The sequence below is a fragment of the Macrotis lagotis genome, chromosome X (assembly GCF_037893015.1).
Source record: "Macrotis lagotis isolate mMagLag1 chromosome X, bilby.v1.9.chrom.fasta, whole genome shotgun sequence".
In the NCBI taxonomy this organism is placed as follows: domain Eukaryota; kingdom Metazoa; phylum Chordata; class Mammalia; order Peramelemorphia; family Peramelidae; genus Macrotis; species Macrotis lagotis.
Window position 1 is genome coordinate 554,199,836 of NC_133666.1, and position 21,513 is coordinate 554,221,348.

At 34.5% G+C, this 21,513-nt stretch overlaps 1 protein-coding gene across 11 annotated transcripts in view; it reads left to right on the forward strand.

Annotated features, from left to right (window-relative positions):
* The window catches only part of VPS13B (vacuolar protein sorting 13 homolog B), a 1,326,809-nt gene that overhangs the window by 757,441 nt on the left and 547,855 nt on the right, over positions 1-21,513 (forward strand). For all 11 annotated transcript variants that reach the window (XM_074200569.1, XM_074200570.1, XM_074200573.1 and 8 more), the window contains one exon: positions 15,035-15,162. In XM_074200569.1, coding sequence (XP_074056670.1) covers positions 15,035-15,162 — 128 coding nt within the window. The remainder of the gene's footprint in view (positions 1-15,034; positions 15,163-21,513) is intronic.

Here is a 21,513-nt window from a genome sequence, read left to right on the forward strand (position 1 = left end):
AGTAATATATGTGAAGGAAGCTGGAAACCGGTAAGCTCTGTGCAAATGTAAATTGTTTTCCCTATAGGGGATCCTTAGTATACCATACGCTAGTCAAGAACTAGATGTATTTCTAATATGAAGGAAAAACCACAACTTGACCTATCTGGGGAAACTTGACTGCTTGAATTTTACTTTTGCTAGAAAAATCAGAACCACTATTCATTTGAAAAAGATCATAGATGCTATAGAGACTAATTTTTTAAATGAAAAGTCAAATGAATTAACAAGTGAAAATAAATAGTAATACTCAAAGGGTGGGGAACTTTAACCTTCCCCTCTCAGAATTAGATAAATCTAACCAAAAAAGAAATAAGAAAGAAATCAAAGAGGTACATAGAATCTGAGCTTGATGTAATAGATAACTGGAGAGAACTGAATGGGAATAGAAAGAATACAACTTTTTCTCAGTGGTGTATGGTACTTTTACAAAAATTTACCACATCTTGGAGCATAAAAAAACCTTTGAAAGACAAAAATTAATAATGTATTATTTTTAGATCATGATTCAGTAAAAATTATATTCATTAACAGACTATAAAACACAGATTAAAAAACTAATTGGATAGTAAATAGCCTAATCTTAAAGAATGAGATGGTTAAAGAACAAATCATAGAAACAATTTTATTAAAGAGAATGAAAACAGACAACATCAAAACCAATGGGATGCAGCAAAGGCAGTAATCAGCGGAAAACTTTTTCTCTAACTGCTTATATCAATAAAATAAAGAGCAGATTAAAGAACTGGGTATACAATTAAAAAAAACTAGAAACAGAAAAAATTAAACTACTCATTAATCACTAGATTTGAAGTTTGGAATTAAAAGTGAGGCTAATAAAATTGAGTAAAAGAAAACCATTGAATTAATAAATAAAATTAGGAACTGGTTATATGAAAAAAACAATAAAATAGATAAAACATTGGTTAATAATGATTTTAAAAAGACCAAATGACTTGTATTGAAAAATAAAAAGGGTGATCATACCATTAATGAAGATGAAATAAAAGGAATCATAAGGACTTATTCAACCCAATCATAGTCCAATAAATCTAACAATTTAAGTGAAATAAAATTATTAAGATATAAATATTAACTGTGCAATATAAATAAAAGAAATAGAATATCTAAATAAATCTACTTTTAGAAAAGAAGTTAACAGGCCATAAATGACCTTCCAAGATAAAAACTTGCATTTATAAGTGAATCAACCAAAATTTAAAGATCAACTATTTCCAATATTCAATAATCTGGAATAATAGGCAAAGAAGGAGCCTTGTCAAACAAATATGATGTCAATACTTAAACTAGAAAGGAAAGCATACAAAAATTATAGCTCAATTTTATTAATACATATGGATGCAAAATTTCTAAATAAAATGAGGGAAGACTACAAAAATATATTACAAAGATTATACATTGTGAACAAGTGGGATTTATGACAGGAACTCAGGGATGAATTAACAGAATTGATTATATAAATAACAGGAGTAAGAGAAATCATATGCTTCTATCAAGAGATGCAAAAAAAACCCTTTTGATAAAATGCAACACTCATTTCTATTAAAAAATTTAAAAGCATATCTTTAAATAGATTTTTCCTTTAAATGATAAAAAGCATCTACTTCAAAACATTAGCAGTCATTATTTGTAATAGGGATGACCTAGAAATCTTCCTTATGAGATCAGGAGTTAAACAAGGCTGTTCTTTATTGCCAGTACATTCAGTAATGTATTAAAAATACTAGTGATAGCAATAAGAGAAGAAAACCACTTAAGGAATCTAAATGGGCAATGAATTCAAGATTTAATTTTAAAAGTTCATTAAAAAAATTTTAGTACAGAAGCAGGATATAAAATCCATATAAAACATCAGTATTTCTATATGTATCAACAACAAAACACTGAAAGAAAAGATAGCAGGAAATACCCCATTTAAAATAATTGTTGACAGTATAAAATACCTGTGAGTATAGGTACCAGAACAAACCCAGGAACTATATAATATTTGTATACAAATAAAGTCTAATTTAAATAATTAAAGAAATATTAGTTGTTCTTAGGTAGGCAGAGCTAAGATCATAATAATGACAAGAGAATCTATTTATTCAATGCCATCCCAATCAAATTACCCAAAAAGTATTTCACTGAACTAGAAAAAATTACAAAATTCCTTTGGAAGAATTAATATTCAAGAATATCAAAGGAATTTTTAAAAATATAAAGGGTAAAGTTTTAGCTGTACCAGATTTTAAACTGATTTTCAAAACTCTCTGGTTTTGGTTAAGAAATAAAAAGTAGATCAGTGGAACAGAGTTAGACATATAATTCAAAATTATCAAAGATGAGTATGACATCAAGGAAATGATTCCATGACATGCACATAAATTGGATTTGAGGGAGGGGCTGTTTTGTTGAGTCATCAGCCTCACTTTCTCCTCCAGAGCTATCTTGGTCCAGTGTCCAGATGTGAATCGGGAAATTTTTTATAGATTGTTTATCAGATAAAGGTCTTATATCACAATTATATAAATTTCATGAAACCTATATATAGTCTTCAAAAATACTCTAGATCATTTTTGATTAAGAAATGCAAATTAAAACAACTTTGATATATTATCTTAACTGTCAGATTGAGGTCATTGGGGAAGGAGACAAATGTTGGAGGGGATGTGGAAATATTGGAACCCCAGTTCACTGTTGATAGAACTGTAAACTGATCCAACCATTTTGGAGATCATTCTGAAATTATGTCCAGAGATTTATAAGACTGTCTGCACTTTGATCTAGCAATACCACTATTAGGTTCATTTCCCAAGGTGATTCCGGATAGAGAAAAAAAATTATATGCTCTAAAATATTTATAGCCACTCCTTTCGGTGGTAAAGAGCTAGAAATTGAGAGGATTTACAACAATTGGAGAATGATTAAACAAATCTAAAAAGGCCAAGGTCTTGCACTGCATCCAGGGCTAACCCCAGTTGTCATAATCTATATCTTGCCACTGGACCCAAATGGCTCTGGAGGAGATAATGAAGCTTTTGACTTAGCACAGCTCTCTCATTCAGATCTGATTTCCTTGCATGTCATGGCATCATCTCCCTGATATCATGGTTCTCTAGAATGAAGAACAAACAAAAGAGGCAACATACTTAGTAATATTCTATATATTACTTTGCTCTTAGAAATGATGAGTTGACTGATTTTAGAAAAAAAATGGAAAGACTTTCATGTAATAATGAAGAATGAAATGAGAAGAACCAGAAGAACATTGTTATACAGTAAAGGACCTTTGGCTCACTCATTTTAAGTATTAGAAATACTCAAATAAATTATAAAAGATTTATGAAGGAAGATGCTATGCTTCTCCAGAGAAAGAACTGATAAATAGAAGTATAGATAGAAACTCATCAGAGAACAGCAATAACAAGAAAACTTAAAAGGTGACACTGAAAAGCAAAATAGTTTTACAAACTATGTGTAGTATTTATTAAATAGTTTATCCAAAAAAGTAAACCGTGTGAAATGGGAATAAATGGTTTTAAATTAAATCCTCTTTTTATGTTGTGTGTGTTTATGGAATTTTTTTTGTATGTAAGATCAAAATAAATAAAAAATTAAGAAAAAAAGAAAAAGGTAAAGATCACAGGTTCATTGAGTCCCATTGTTAGGAAAGCACAACTTTAAAAACTTCTTGATACCATTTGACTGTTGTTAAGCACTCTTTTGATATAACTAATACATGCAACATTGAGTGAAATCACAAATTCTAGTTTTTGTCCAGCGCTTCTTCATGGAATTGAAAATCTCTGATCAAAGGGAATATTAAACTTATTCATTCCAATTCTTTTAGTTAATATCAAAATATCAAAGGTCATCTGATATTGCTGAACAGGATTAGAGCTTGATTTTCTTTGGTGAGAGTTTTTACCCTGAAAATTGGAAGTTTACTTATGGAAAGAACTTTAACAGAGACATTTGTATTTACTATCAAAATTACTCATTGACAATTGAACAGATGTTCTTGACCCTTTGAAAACATTGAAATCTTTGACATTTTGGAGATTTTGAATTTCAAGAACATCAGTAATTAGGTATCATTTGACAAAATTTGATGATATAGCATTATACCTGTTTACTGTTACCAATTAACCATTGACATAATTACTTGAACCTTCAAAGCAAGAATTACTTTTTGTTGTTGACATACTATTTCGTTAATTGCTCCCAGGTTTCAGGTCAACTCTGAAAAATGGGGGGGGGGGAATACACACACACACACACACATACATATACACATACTTACTTGTTTCAAGTTTTTGATGCAGGGGAGCTCTGGACACAGAGAAATATTGTAAGCAAATCTTGTAATTTTTGTTATACTGTTTAAAGTGTTCTCCATTCTGTATTGGTTATTATAAACCTCATTTAGCAGTAAGGGATCCCTGTAGGTATCTCTGTATTTTTAATTATAAAACCACTTGACTTCACAATAGGATGTCATGTGCTTGACCTTGGTCACACTCTGGGGCAGATGTTACTTATGCCTAGCAGTATGCATGCACAGTGAATATACCTTATAGTTTGTTGGTTCTTGTCCTTTGTTATCCAAGAAGATTAAAACAACATCACTGAAACAATTAGACCAATACAAGCTCAGAATGCTCTACCATAGATCAGGCACAAATAGTCCGTGTAAACACATTCTAAACTTAGGGATGTCATGTTTCCTTTGAACTTCTTCAATTCTGCCTTCCTCATACAGCACAGCCCCCTCACTGATAAGGGCATACCATGCTGGACATTCCTGTTACAGTGTCCCCCAAGCTGTAATCAGTTCTAAAATTCTTCAATGAGACATAGGGTGTCTTGGTATCAGTTTTTCTGAGCTCTTTGTGAGCTCTTGCCCTGTGTGAGTTCACCATAAGAGTTTTTTTGGGAAGCAAACATCTGGCATTCTAATGCCGTGTCCAGTCCATCGTAGTTGTGCTCTCTGTAGTAATGCTGAAATACTGGGTAGTTTAGCTCGAGAAAGGACTTCACTATCTGGTGTTTTCTCCTGCCAGGTGACCTTCAGAATCTTCCTAAGGCAATTTAAATGGAAGCAATTCAGTTTCCTCACCTGGCTCTAGTAGATTGTCCAGGTTTCACCAGCATATAGCAATGAGGTCAGCACAATAGTTCTGTAGACCTTCAGTTTGGTAGTCAGTCTAATACCTCTTCTTTTCTATACTTTCTTTCAAGGCCTTCCAAATACTGAGCTAGTTCTGGCAATGTGAGTGTCAACCTCATTGTCAGTGTGTACCTCCCTGTAAAGAACACTGCCAAGATAAGTGAATTTGTCCACAGGACTCAAAACTTCTCCATATGCTGTCATCAATGGTTCTACAATAAGGGTGATGTGGAGGATGATGTAGTGCTGGCTGATGGAGCTCCTGTGTTTTCTTGGTGTTAATTGTTGGGCTAAAATTAGCACAAGTAGCACAGAATCAATCCATACTTTGTTGCATCTCAGCTTCAGAGGCTGCGTGGAGTGCACTATCATCTGCAAACAGAAGACCATGCACCAACACTCCCTCCATTTTGGTCTTGGCTTGAAGCCTTTTCAAGTTGAAGAATTTATCATCAGTGCTCTAGCTGACCTTAAAGCCATTTTCATCCTCAGTGAAGGTGTTTGATAACATGGCTGAAAACATCATACTAAAGTATGGGAGCAAGGATACATCCTTGTTTCACTCCATTGTTGACTGGGAAATCTCAAAAGCATCGTTCACTATCTAGAACCTGGGCATGTATACCATCATGAAATTAATTTCCAATACTGATGAACTTATCCGGTCAACTAAATTTTGACATTATTTTCCATAAACCCTTTTGACTGATGGTATCAAAGGCCTTTGTAAGATCTACAAATGTATATGGACCCAGTTCTGCTCTTGGCATTTTTCCAGGAATTGTTGGGCAGCAAATATTTTATCGACTGTTCCTTGACCCCTTTGAAGCCACACTGGCTCTCCTGGAGTTGACCGTCTTCCAGGTGGAGGATCACCTATTGAGAACCTTACCAGTAGTGACTAAAAAAAGAAATATCTTATTGCTGTTTCCTTTTTCCTTTTCTTAGCTGTTTGTAATATTCTCTTTTAGTCCAGATTGTAATTGTCTCTTTTTGCTTAACTTTATTTTCTTCTAAGAAACTCGCCTCCTTTATCTTGTTAAAGAAGAAAATGTGATTCATCATGTGGTTCTCTCTCTTATTGGGGTTCAGTGGTTTTTTAACCCTTCAGGTTCTCTTTCTCTTTAGCTCAAAGCAATATTGAAACTCACTAAGTTGTAAAGTTTTTGTAGTAGCTTATGAATTAAAGCTTAAGCCTTTTTTTACCTTCCTTAAAATTTTATGCTTTCCCTTTTCACCCATTGACTCCATTTATACATTATATTATACTATTATATTCAGCTCCTTCCTTTGCCTTGTCTTCATATGCTCCTTCTAACTGCTCTAATAAATGAGAAGATTCCTGTGAGTATTATCACTATCATATTTCTATGCAGGAATACACACAGTTCATCATCAAGTCCCTCATAATTTACCCTTCTTGTCCACCCCCTCTATGCTTCACCTGAGTCCTGTTCTTGAAGACCAAACTTTCTGCTCAGCTCTGGTCATTTCAACAAGGAACATTTCAAATTCCCCTGTTCCATTGAAAGTCCATCTTTTCCCCTGGAAGAGGATGTTCAATTTTACTGGGTAGTTGATTCTCGGTTGCATTTCAAGCTCTTTTGCCTTCCAGAATATGATATCCCAAGCTCTACTAGCCCTTATTGTGGATGCTGCTAAGTTCTGTGTGATCCTGAATGTAGTTCCATGATATTTGAATTGTTTCTTTCTGGCTACTTGTAATATTTTCTTTGAATTGGGAGTTCTGGAAGTTGGCTTTAATATTCCTGGGGGTTATTTTTTTTTTTAAATCTCAGGAGGAGATCGGGTGGATCTTAATTCCTATTTCCCTCTGCTTCTAGGATATCAGGGAAATTTTCCTGTGGAAATTCTTTAAAAATGAAGTGAAGGCTCTTTTACTGATCATGATTTTGAAGCAGCCCAATACTTTTTAAATTGTCTCTCTGGATCTGTTTTCCAGCTCAGTTGTTTTTTTTTTCAATGAAATATTTCACATTTTCTTGCAGTTTTTTCATTCTCTTGGTGTTGAATTATTTTGTCTTGTTTCCTCACAAAGTCATCAACTTCCTTTAGCTCCATTCTACATTTGAAGGAGTTGTTTTCTTTGGAGGGTTTTATTATTTCCTTTTCCATCTGGCCAATTTTGCTTTTTAAGGTATTTTTCTCCTCATTAACTTTTTGGACTGTTTTATCTATTTGACCTAAACTGATTTTTAACATGTTGTTTTCTTCAGCATTTTTTGGATCTCCTTGGCTAAGCTACTGACTTCGTTTTCATGTTTTTCCTGCATCTTTCACATTTCTCTACCTCCCTTACTTGATTAGAACTTTCTCATAACTTGAGCCCATGTTCTATATTTCTTGGAGGCCTTAGATGCAGAAGCTTGGACTTTTTCATCTTCTGAGTGTATTTTTTAATTCCTCCATGGGACCAAAATAATTGTTTATGGTCAGGTTCCTTTATTTTTTTTGTTTACTCATTTCCCTAGCCTGTGCCCTGGTTTTGGGGTGTTTCCTGAGATTTTGAGTATTACTGGGATTCCCCTGTAAGGACCTCAGTATGTGAGGTTCTGACTGCTCTCCTGGCCTGTTCTTTGGTCTGTGGGACCACATGCATACATACCCCTTTGTCCTGTAGCTGTAAGGAGGGTCTCTGTTTTATGGCAATGGGGAAACTATGACCAGGGTCTGAATATAGACAAAGTCCCAGAGTCCTGACCCAGGGACAGAGGAGAGACCTCAACAGTCTCAGCTCACCCTCTTAGCTTCTGGGGACTCTGGGATCAGCTGCTGGTGGCTCTTACTGATGGCTCCTGCTGGGTGGCTCCACAGGCCTGCTTCTGTTTCCTGGGATCTGGGCTGTGCAGAGGGCCATGCTGGCCTGGGTTTTGCCCTTGGTCTGGCAGAAGTTTCCCCACTGATCTTACTAGTTTTGCTTGGTGCTCCCTGTAGTGGCAGGTTAGGAAACTGCTTCTACTGCAGGAGCTGGGGCTCTGCTGGACCCAGGTGCCCTGGGGCTGTTCCCAGAAGGCTGGAGCTCCTTCTCTCTGGAGAGCAGCTGCCCCCCCTCCAACCATGTGGAACAGAGCCTTCCCACTATTTTCCAGTATAACTTGGGCTAGAGAATTGCCTCACTAGATCTTTCTGTGACTTCTGTCTCTCAAAATATAGTTATAGTCATAATTTTAAAGCTTTGAAATATTTTGGAGAAAGTTCTTAGAAAAGGCTGTTCTCCTGCTGCCATCTTGGCTCTGCCTCCCCAGGAATTTACTTTTCGCAAGGCTCCTATTTTTCCTCAAGTAGCCTCTGGAGAGTCAGGACTGAACCCAGCTGGATTCCAGTTCTCTTTCCTTTAATTCTGGTGCAGCCCTTACCCCCATTTCACTCCATTTTTGCTTGTGGTGAGTAATCAGTCATCTGCCATCTCTTTGTAGAGTTGTGAGAGGGTGGCAGGGCCTGTGTACTCTATTTCAAGTCACTTTTCAGTGATTCTTCATAATCCCATTTGCTATTTTTTTTTACAAAAATACTTTATAGATATGCCTTTTCCTTATCTAACTTATCTTACAGATGAAAAATTGAGGCAAACAGACTTAAATGACTAACCCAGCTTCATACAACTTAAGTGTCTGAGGCTAGATTTGAACTTAGAATGATGAGTCTTCCAGTCTACAGGTCTGGCACTCAATTCATTGTGTCACCTATCTCATCTTTGCAGAGGTGGAGGAGGGGTCAGTTAATATGGACATTGTTATGGTTTTGCTGAATTTTTTTCTATTTTTTTTTCATGATGATTCAGGAGGGAGGAGTAGTTTATAAGGGAAATCTAGGCAGTATAAACAGAAAAGACAAAATTTTTTTTAAATGGTAAATTTGTATAGTTCTTTTTAGTCAATAAATATGTTTTCTTGATTGCTGCACTGCAATCCTTAGTAAAAATATTATAAATCCACCAAACATTTGAATACAGTTGGAAGTTATTGCTTAGGAATAGTGCAAAGTTTGAATAAGACAAGTGTTATGGATGAAGATTGGCAGAATTAGAGTTCCTTTACATCGTACTTGCCTGCCTATGTAATACCTTCTTGTAGACTTCGTTATAATTCTTTTTGAAAAATACCATTCTAATGTCAGCCATTTGCCTCTCATTAAATGTTATAAAATACAAAATATTTGAAAGCAAAATCTATTCCAAACCTATAAGAAGAAAGAAGCCATGCTTTAAAAAAATAATAGGTTAGAATTTATTACAGATGGTTTGCCAATAATAATTGGACATGTTTAAAAACAAATAATATTTATTAAGTTGTTTCTTTCTAAATGGGAAAATATTTTTTTTCTTCATGATTTTGTAATTCTGTTGGCACAATCACAAATTTGGAAGAATAATTGTTCTTTTGCAGTGATATCACATGTGGTTCTTTTATATATAGCTCGTGGCTTTTTAGGACTTCTAATTTGTGTATGAGATTTATTATGTTATAGCAGACTCTAAAATGCACACAATATACACAGTTTCATTGCAGGATAATGAATGCAGATGTAGTTCCAAAATAACTTAACCATCCAGAAACACTCAACTATGTGTATCATTGTTGTTCCTTTGAGAAATTAACACTTAACACAGTTTTCTCTGCTTATTATTGAAAATCTAGTCATCAGGATTAATATGTTATAAAAGACTATTGTCATCATATATCTAAGAATTCCTAGACTATCGTAAAAAATCTTTGTTGTTCATTTTTTTAAATATTAAAAAAAGTTTCACTTAATAATTGCCTAACTGTGTGGCCTTCTACCCTCTGCAAGTAAATTAGATTGCTGCTTTGCACGTGTCTTTTGACCCAGATGAAATTAAGCTGTAGCTTAAAAGAGGAAATTCACTGGATAGAAACTGGAAAATTAATTTAGCATATTAAATTAATTAAGTTGCTTTGCAGCATTTTTACTTCTGTATTGCTATTACGTTTAAAATATAGATTTGGGCTTATTTTAGAATTTTTTAAATTACTATAAACTAGATTAACATTTGATTTAATGCTGAAAAGACATTAAAATTATCCTTATTTTAAGAGACTTAGTCTTAGAGAAGAACTATTAAGACACTAATTTGCTAGTTAGAATGTTTCCTACTTTAAGTAAACTTAGTCTGATCCAGAAAATCCCCCAAAAAACTACTTTTAACAATTTTAGGAAAGTTGAAGGATATAAAATAAACCTACATAAATCATCAGCAATTCTACACATTACCAACAAAACCCAGCAGCAAAAGATAACAGAGAAATTCCATTCAAAACAACTGTAGCCAATAAAAAATATTTGGGAATCTATCTCCCAAGACTCCCTCGAATCCAAATATTATAAGAATATAATTACAAAACAGTTTTCATACAAATAAGATCAGATACAAATATAATTTCATAAGTTTTCACACAGATAAGGTCAGATCTAAACAACTGGAAGAAAGAATATTAGTTCTTGCTCATGGGTAGACTGAAGTAATATAGTAAAAATGACAATTTTGCCTAAAATAATCTTCTTATTTAGTGCCATACAAATCAAACTACCCAAAGGTTATTTTATAGAGCTAGAGAATATCAAGAGAATTAATAGAAAATGATGCAAAGAGAAGTGGCCTAGCCACTTCAGCTCTAAATCTAAATTATAAAACAGCAATTATTAAAACTGTTTGATGTTGACTAAGTGGTGAATCGGTGGAATGGTTTAGACTCACAGGACAAAGTAGTAAATAACTCTACTTTCTGATAAACCTAAAGACTCCAGCTTCTGGGTTAAGAATTCACCATTTGACAAAAACTGTTGGGCAAACTGGAAATAAGTACAGCACAAACTAGACAGACCAATATCTCACACCCTAGACAAAGAAAAGATACAAATGGGTACATGATTTAGACATAATGGGTGATAGCATAAGCTAATTAGAAGATCATAGAATCATTTGCCTGTCAGATATGGAGAGGAGAATCTGTGACTAAAGAAAAGATAGAGAACATTACAAAATGAAAAATGGATAATTTTGATTACATTATATTGAAAAATTTTTGCACAAACTAAACCAATACAAGCAAGATTAGAAGCAAAGCCCAAAACTAGGAAACAATTTTTACAGCCAGTGTTTCTGATGAAGGTATCATTTCTAAACTTTATAGAGAACTGAATCAAATTTATAACACTAAAAGTCATTCCTCAATTGATAACTGATCAAAGGAAATGAACAGGCAGTTTTCAGATAAAGAAATTAAAGCTATTTATAATCATATGAAAAAATGCTCTGCATCACTTATTAAGGAAATGCAAATGAAACCAGCTTGCAAATACCACCTCATAACTATCAAATTGACTAACATGACAGAAAAGGGAAATGTTGAAGGGGATGGAAAAACTGGAGTACTAATACACTGTTGGTAGACTTGTGAATTGATTCTGGAGAGCAATTTGGAACTGTGCGCAAAGTTGTGCATAGATCTCACAGTAGTACTGTTTCTAAGTCTGTATATCAAAAGATCACACAAAAAAGGAAAAGGACCTATATGTACAAGAATATTTATAACAACTATTTTCTGTAAAGACAGAATTTGAAATTGAAATTTATTTGGGAAATGACTGAACAAGTTATGGTATATGAAGAATATAATAGAATATTATTGCTCTATAAGAAACTGTGAGCAGTCAGATTTTTGAAAAACTTGGAAATTACAAAAACACACAAATTGATGTGAATAAATGAGCATAACCAGGAGAACAATGTATACCTTAACAGCAACGCTGTTATAATCAACCATAATAGACTTCACTTTTCTCAGAAGTATAGCAACCAAAGACATCTTTAAAGACCTGTGACAGAATTTGCCATCCATATCCAGAGAAAGAACTGAAACCTTAATGCAGATCAAGCATACTATTTTCATCTTTTTAAATTTACATTTTGCTTTTTTCTATCTTGTGGTTTTTTTTCCTTTTTTTCTGATTCTTCTTTCACAGAGCAACTAATATGCAAATATGTGTAACATGTATAACCTATCTCAGATAACTTGCTATCGTAGGATAGAGGAAGGGAAGTTTGGGAGGGAGAAATGAAATTATCTTGGAATATTGGAAATATATAATTGGGGAAATAAAAAAATTAAATATTAAAAAAATGATATATTTTCAGAGCAGATTATTGAATACCAATTTGCTAGTTAGTCTCTTTCCTATTTTAAGTAAACATGTTCTGATGTTTAAAACAAAATCTATGTGCCCTGATCTCTTTTTAATTTAGTTTTTTCTAGTACTCTGCAACATACATTGCCTTTGTCACTCTCACATCCTTATCTGTCTCTTCTCCTTACAATCACATAGTTTATTAGATACCAATGTTTACTGCAAAGGTGCATCTGGGAAGTTATGTTGCATTTAGGTAAACAGAAGATAGTGTTTGTGATAAGAAGTCATGAGGTACAGGAGTCTTCAGTATTAGGTGACTATTACTGTTGCTCTTTCTAACTCCATTCCTTCTAAGTATTTCCTATAATCTCTGCTAGTCTGAACCAGCTCTAGCATTAAAGTCCCCCAGAATTATAAGCTTGTCTTCTTTAGATTGATTGATGATAAGGGTTTCCAGGTCTGCATAAAATTTGTATGATGGGAGTTTAGGCACTGATGATGGTGGCTTAGCATCTTTCTGCAAGTGTCAATTGTATTGTCATGCTTCTATTGTTTACTCCCTTTGTTAGGCATTCAAGCTTGTTGACTACATTAGTTTTGATTGCAAAATCTATACAAGTTACATGGGGCTTACCTTCACTGTGGCCACTCCAGAAAAATGTGTATAAGCTCTGACTTCAGTAAGCTGACCTTCATTTGCTGGCTTTGTTCACTCAGGGCTGCTTTTTTTATATAATCCCTGCTGATTTCTCTTGCAACAAGAACTGTATTGTAATGTATTTTGATTATTGTGTAAATAGGATTTAAGTGAGGCAGATTTGCATGAAGTCAATAGCCTTACTCTCTCTTTGAAAGTCATCATGTTCCATTTATGACTAAGGAAGACTTGGAGAACATCACTAAAAACCAATTAGATGATTTCAATTACATTAAATTAAAAAGTTTTTGCACAGATAAAACCAATGTAATCAAGATCAAAAGAAAAGTAGTAAATTGGAAAACAATCTTTACAACTAATGATTCTGACAAAGGACTCATTTCTAAAATATACAGAGAACTGAGTCATATTTTTAAAACAAAAAGCTATTCCCCAATTGACAAATGGTCAAAGGATATGCAAAGGCAATTTACAGATGAGGAGATCAAAGTAATCCATAGCCATATGAAAAAATGCTCTAAATCATTAATTACTAGAGAAATGCAAATTAAAGCTTCTCTGAGGTACCACCTCACACCTCTCAGATTGGCCAGTATGACCAGGAAGGATAATGATCATTGTTGGAAGGGATGTGGGAAATCTGGGACACTATTACACTGTTGGTGGAGCTGTGAACTCATCCAACCCTTCTGGAGAGCTATTTGGAACTATGCCCAAAGGGCAACAAAAATGTGCATACCCTTTGACCCAGCAATACCACTACTGGTTCAGGTCTATACCCTGAAGAGATGAAGAAAAAGCGTAAAAACATTACTTGTACAAAAATATTTATAGCAGCCCTGTTTGTGGTGGCAAAGAATTGGAAATCCAGTAAATGTCCTTCAATTGGGGAATGGTTTAGCAAACTGTGGTATATGTATGTCATGGAATACTATTGTTCTATTAGAAACCAGGAGGGACAGGATTTCAGAGAAACCTGGAGGGATTTGCATGAACTGATGCTGAGTGAGATGAGCAGAACCAGAAAAACACTGTATACCCTAACAGCAACATGGGAGTGATGTTCAACCTTGAAGGACTTGCTCATTCCATCAGCACAACAATTGGGAACAATTTTTGGCTGTCTGCAAAGGAGAGTACCATCTGTATCCAAATAAGGAGCTGTGGAGTTTGAACAAAGTAAATCTATTCCCTTTAATTCAGGGGAAAAAAAACCCAGATGTCTTATGGTTTGATCTGGTTACCTCTGAGAATTCTGTTATCTTTAAGGATATGATTTCTGTCTCATCACACCCAATTTGGATCGAGGTGCAACATGGAAACAAAGTAAAGACTGATGGAGTGCTATCTGTGGGGTGGGGGTGGGGGAGGGAAGCAAGATTGGGGGAAAACTGTAAAACTCAAATAATATCTTTAATAAAAATTAAAAAAAAAAGAAAGTCATCATGTTCCAGTGACAAGACAGAGTTCAGACAATTAGTGGTGGCTCAAGATGCAGAGGATGACCTTAGCATCTTCAATATCTAACCAAGCTTGGGGCAGCTAGGTGGCGCAGTGGATAAAGCACCGGCCTTGGAGTCAGGAGTACCTGGGTTCAAATTCTGTCTCAGACACTTAATAATTACCTAGCTATGTGGCCTTGGGCAAGCCACTTAACCCCATTTGCCTTGCAAAAACCTAAAAACAAAACAAAAACAAAACAAAAACTAAAGGAATCTTTGAAGAAGGGCAAGTTTCAATCATTTGGAAAATTCACTTGCAGGAATACCTATTTCATGATAATGTTGAATGAATTCACACATTATTTAATTGAAAGCCTGTGTACCAAATATACAAATGTCAATTAAGGTCCAACATTTGCTAAGAGTTTTTTTAGTTTATAAAATATTGAATTTCACAGTTTCCAGGAAAGATCTTGAAAAATTTTGAAAATGTTTTTTCTCTGAGCTAACAATACATACTTCAGATAACTAAAAGTTCTTTCTTTTCTTTAGAATCACGACCATTGTCAGTACCAGTGAAAACCATGATGAGTATAACTGAAACCTGCAGAAGTCCTGAGGAAAGAATGAAAGAGTTTATTGGGATAGTGTGGAATGCAGTTAAGAGGCTTACACTCCAGGTAAAACAAAAGCGGGGGGTGGGGTGGGGGAAATGTCCTCTCCTATTTTTATGCCTTTTTTCCTCCATTGAAGAAGCAGGATGATTGGGTAAGTGGGACTGAGACTTCCCTCTAGGAAGTCCTGGCCTTGCACTGTGCTTTTGGACACACAGTGACTCTCTATGACCCTGAACCTGCTCAAGACATTTCACTGCCCAATAGCCTGTCTTCTATTGATATACAGAGATTCCTCACCTAAAAGTTACATGGACTCATGGAATCATAGCTCCAGGCCTTATGCTTATCATTTTCTGGATTTTAACACTCTAATTTAAAATTTTTGAAAATTGTTCTTCTCTTATTACATTGAATGCATTGTTTCTCTTGTTTGAAAATGATAATGAAAATTTCTTATGGATGGGACTCTCTTGAAAACTTGACATTAATATTTATTTTTAAATATTAATTTTTCTTATATACTTAACTGTTAATGTTTGTTAAAAATAAATAATAGAATCAGAATCAATTTTATTGTTGTTTGGTCATACCCGAATCTTCACGATCCCGTGGACTCTCCAGGCCTTTGTGTCCTCTCACAGTCATATTCATTGTTTCTATGATACTATTTATCCATCTCATCCTCTGACGTCCCCTTTTCCTTTTGCCTTCAATCTTTCCCAGCAATGGGTTCTTTTCCAGTGAGTCCCAACTTCTCATTATGTGATCAGAGTATTTAAGCTTCAGCTTCAGTAGTTGAACTTCCAGAGAATAGCCTGAATTAATTTTTTTTAAGTAAGAATTGATTTGATCTCTTCCTAGCTGTCCAAGGAACTCTTCAAAGTCTTCTCCAGCACCAAAATTCAAGTGTGGATTCTGCAGTAATTGGCTTTACTTATAGTCCAACTCTCATAGCTTTACCTTGCTACTAGAAAAGCTATAACTTTGATGATAGACCTTTGTTGTCAAGGTGATATTTGTAAGTATGCTGTCTAGATTTGTCAATAGCTTTCATTTCAAGGAATAAACATCTTTTAATTTCATGACTTTAATTTCATCACCATCAGCAAGTGATCTTTGAATATAAAATACAAAATCCTTCACTGCTTCCATTTCTTCTCCCTTTATTTGCTCTGGAAGTGATGGGACTTGTCAAGATTTTTTTATATTTAGCTTCAAGACAGCTTTTATACTTCCCTTTCACCCTCAGCAAAAGGATTCTTGATTCTTCTTTTTCTGTGATCGGAGTGGGTTCATCTGCATATCTGAGATTGTTGATATTTCTCCTGGAAGCATTATTCTAGCATATGATTCATCTAACTTGGTATTTCACTTGATGTACTCTTCATAGAAATAAATAAGATGACAATGTATTACAGTCTTGTTATATTCCTTTTCCAATCTTAAATCAAGAAGTTGTTCCATATTTGGTTCTCACTGTTGCTTCTTGGCCTGTATATAGATTCTTCAGTAGGTAAGTAAAATGATCTGGTGCTCATTTTTCTTTGAGGATGTGCCGCATTTTGTTGTGAGCCACACAGTCAAAAGCTTTAGTGTTGTCAATGAAGTAGAATTAGATATTTTCTGGACTCCTTTGCTTTCTCCACAATTCAGGGGATGTTAGCAAGTTGGTCTTTAGTTCCTCTGCCTCTTCAAAAAACAATATTCATGCCAGGTAATTTGTGGTTCACATATTGCTGAATCCTGGCTTTCAGCATCTTAAGCACATCTCTGGCATGTGAAAGGAACACAGTTGGAATAAATGAATTATTTAATGATTTTCCTTGACTAAATCCAAAATTAAAGATATGTATTTCATAGTATTAGAATTCTTGGGAGAGACTCAGAGATCATCTAACCCAATCCTTTTCTTTTTTTTGCAAGGCAGTGGGGTTAACTGACTTGTCCAAGGTCACACAGCTAGGTGTGAGTGAATGAGTTCCGATTTGAACTCAGGTCCTCAACTCCAGGACCAGTACTCTATCCACTGCACCACCTAGCTTCCCCTTCAATCCTCTTTAGAATGAGCAGCTGTTCTATAATACATTCAGATTGCTATCTAACCCCTACTTAAAGACTTTGATAAAAGGAAATCTTTTCCCTCTTGAGGTGTTCCATTCAGCACTTGAAAATCTCTTGTGTTGGAGGAAGATTTTCATTGCAAGCTAATGGTCCACTCTGTGGCAATATTTAGTTTTTTGTTTCTGTTTTACTCTAGCTCTGAGTCTTAGTTATGCTACAGATATTCATTCTACTTTCTCTAGTCACTTCATTATCATTTATGATCCATATTTAGCATTCAGTGACAAAAACAGGATCTTCAAGAGTTTCAAGAATTATTATCCATAGAAAATCCATCTTGAGAAGAATCAAGGAAGAAAAAATGTCATTAAGACTTATTGAATCACAATTTCATAATTTCATATTATTTAGCTCAGCAGTGGAATGTTAGGAAATAGAACCAAATGTAAGACTGACAGTTCCCTATTTCTTTTTTGAAGAAATGTGTCATAAAAAATTTGACAAAGAGACAAATGTCCTTTCTTTCTCTGCCCTTCCATGCTTCTCTCCCCCAGCTTTTCTTACCCTTTCTCTTTTACTACCTTCTTTTCCTTTTTTCCTTCATTATATCCAATCAGGAACAGAGATATTAATAATAGGCTGAGAAAAGATGACATTATAGGAAACCTGGGTTTTAGGATAAGCGCTATTGCTATTAACATTGAAATATGTATAAAATGCAAGTTGGTTAACCTCTCGGCTTTCTCTCTTGTAAAATGATGAGGATGTAGAACTAAGCAAATTCTCAGGTTCTTTCATTTCTAAAATTCTAACTATTTTGAGAAATGATCATTTTACTTTGCTTTGTAGTCATTTAATAGTTTTATGTATTTAATAGGCAATTTTGAACTACAATCATATATATCATTATAAATTAATATTACATATAACATTTATTTTAATCCTCCTATGTAAAGGGCTGAACTAGATAAAGATATTCAAGAGTAAAGGCTCAAAATATTTTTGTTTTTGATGAACTATACCATATAGACATTTAAAGATTTAAAAATGGATTTCTGAAAAGTTTTAACAATAAAAAAATTGTGTTCATATTACTGAAATATAAACCCTCAAATTCTTAGGTTTCTTGAAATCATTTTAATGTTCCTAGATCTTTTACAAATAGAATTATAGAACCAAACAGCCTGGAGTTGTCATCAGATAAAACTTAGAACATCATAACTTAAAATCATCAAAGGATTATTCTTTTAGTGGAAGTTTGAGTAAGTTAATGTGTTTGGACTTAAAGGAACTGGAAAGTTAATTTTTCAGCCAAAATTCTTACTTTTGTAAGCCCTGGCTCCTTTTTTTTTCTCTCCCTTTGTTTGTAATAGAAGGACCTCGTCTGCATAAAGATATTAACCCATTTGCTATATAGCCTATTATGTTTTTAATGGAGGGAAAAACTTCTACACTGTTCAAATGGGTTGTTTTAGCATATGCAGACTGTCTTGAATAGATTTTTTGGACAAGCTATAATTTTTAAAAATATGTTTTTGGATTCAAAAGTTTAAATCATTATGAACTTAATTATTTCTCAAAGATTTCCTTTATTTTGTTAGTCACAAAGATTTTGTCTTATACTTTATCCCCTTGTTTTATAATTCATCCCCTTCATCCTCCAATATCCATGTTTCCACTTGAGAAAAAATGGTTTGAGTATTTTGTAGTTCAAAAGAGAAGTACTGTCATCAGTATATTACTAGAAAATGTAATTGTCACACTTGAGCTTCTTGACTTTATCTGAAAGATGGTATGAATGCCTTGTCAGGTCTGGGTATATCTTGTAATCATTACAGGTTACTACTTCTTGAGAGGAAACCTCTGCAGACTTATAAGTATAATCTTAGAGTTTTGTCCACAACAAATATTGAATAAATGCTTACTGACTGTTCTGCTCTTTCTAATTTCTCTTGCCTGCTGTAGAATTTTGTCAATATGTCTCATTTGTTCTCTACCTGGGTTCTTACCATTTTTCAAGACTTTTTCTATCTTATTAACTCCCAAAGTGGGCATAAAGCCTATTTTTTAGCCACTTATTTATGCTATAGAGATGGTTTTGAAAGCTCAAGGATCACACTTAGTAATCAAGTAAATAGTTGTGTTTTCTCAAATAGAAACAACCACCACAAAAATAAGTAAATAAATGTGAAAATGTTTACTGATCATTTATCATATTTTAGGTATTGTGTTAAGTGTTCTGAACATAAAAAGAATCACTACCTGGAACCCAGGACCTTTCATTCTAACAGAAAAACAACACATTCAGGGAAGGAAATTTTTGGTCTAAGGAGTCACAGGGATTTAAAATTGTTACATAGGGGCAGCTAGGTGGCGTAGTGGATAAAGCACCGGCCCTGGAGTCAGGAGTACCTGGGTTCAAATCCGGTCTCAAACACTTAATAATTACCTAGCTATGTGGCCTTGGGCAAGCCACTTAACCCTGTTTGCCTTGCAAAAAACTAAAAGAAAAAAAGTTACATAAATAACTCAGCCAATTGGCATTTGCTTTCCAGTAATAATGGTATTTATTTTATTTTATTTTATTACTGCATTCACTAGAAGTGAAAAAAGGGAAAGGGATGATGTTGGTTTTTTGGGGTGTTTTTTTTTTTAGCAATAGGAGATGGCAAGATTGCTTAAATAGACATTTCACTGACTAGATGTTAAAGTGAGGCCTACTAAATTGCATTCTCTGAATCATTCATTAATCACCTATGTTGGACCCTAGCTGATGAGATCCAAAGTTGAGAGAATTAGTTCCCTAGGGATTTGGGGTGTCAAGGATACAAAGGTCTAGATTCATTTTGAATGATGTTTGCATGAGGCCCCTTTACTCCAAAATCCAGGATTCCTGTTGCATCACAGCAGTGTATAGAATTCAGGAAAAATACATTTGGTTCTTATTGTGACCTAGCATAGTGGATAGAGGGTTGACCATGGAGTAAGGGAAGACAGAAATGATAGCTAGCAAGGATTGTCTGATCAAGTGAGGGTTATTTAAGGATAATGGGCAGCAGTAATGAAACAAGTAATGCAGAAGGAGAGGTTATAGATAAAAGGGAGAAGATAATAGTGGGAGCTATTTGTTAAGAGAAGACAGGATCAAAGCTGTGTGTAGCAGTAATTCTCCTGACAAGAAGATCCTCTGCTTCATCTGAGACTAGAATGAGGGAGAAAGTGTTAGAAGAGACTATCTTGAGTGATGTGAAGTGATGAGAGAAAAGGAAAGTCTCAGTGAATAATTTCAACTTTTTCTTTAATGTTTGTGGGGAATTTCTTTGCTAAGAATAGTGGGGAGGACTGGTGGGAGGCTTGGGGGAGTTGAGAATATTTAGAGCAGATGGGGAGGAGAATAGAGTATCAATTAAAGAGGAATAATATTTTTTCCTCATTACACTGAGGTCTTAATTGTAAAAGTTAAGTAATATTAAATTAGTTGTGGACCCACTCATAATGGTTCCATGATTTCCTCTAGCTCAATTTAGCAATATGGAAAAATAAAAGATGGCAGGGGAAAAAATCCAATGTTGGGGCTTGAGGAGGAATGATTAACATTAGGACAAGGGCCCCAGGGAATCAAGGGTGTAGGATAGAATAGAGGTAGTTTACCTTGGACCCTAGAACCAATTTACTTATCCACTACTAAATTGTGAGCTCCCAGAGGGCAAGGACAGTTTTTAACTTTACAGTGTCTGGCACATGATAGATACTAAATAAATGTTGCTTCTTTGCTTGCTTACTCATCAAGAGGCTGAGATAAAAACAAGAAAATGTAACCAGTACAGAAGTGATAGCTTGGGAAAGAATTTAGGGATGAAGGGAAAGGAGTTCATATTGAGTCTAAAATACAGTGTTAGAACTTAGAAAGAAAAGGAAAAGATAAGATCATAAAAGAATGATCAGATAAAGAAATTTTCAAGTTCATAGACAAAGAAATATAATACTTGTGGGTGATGTCAAAGTCAAGTATGAAAACTATTGCTTCATGCAGCTGAGATAGAGAAAAGTGAAAAGGAACTGGAAGTCTTAAGGTATTTGATAAAATATTCATATGATTGTTAAATTACCCTAATACAGGACAGAAAATTGGGAGGAGAGAAAGATTTTGATCCAGTCATTGAACTCAATTAGGAACAAAGCAGCATATGTCCTAGATATCTGTAAATGATAACCACTAGGATTTGGATTGGGTGGCAAATTCAAATGTTTGGGAATTTTAGTAGAGGAGAGGTTGCTTAGAGTCAGTGATCAAAGGAAGATCTAGAAGTGGTGATCAAAAGTATATCACAGGGGTCGCTAGGTGTTGCAGTG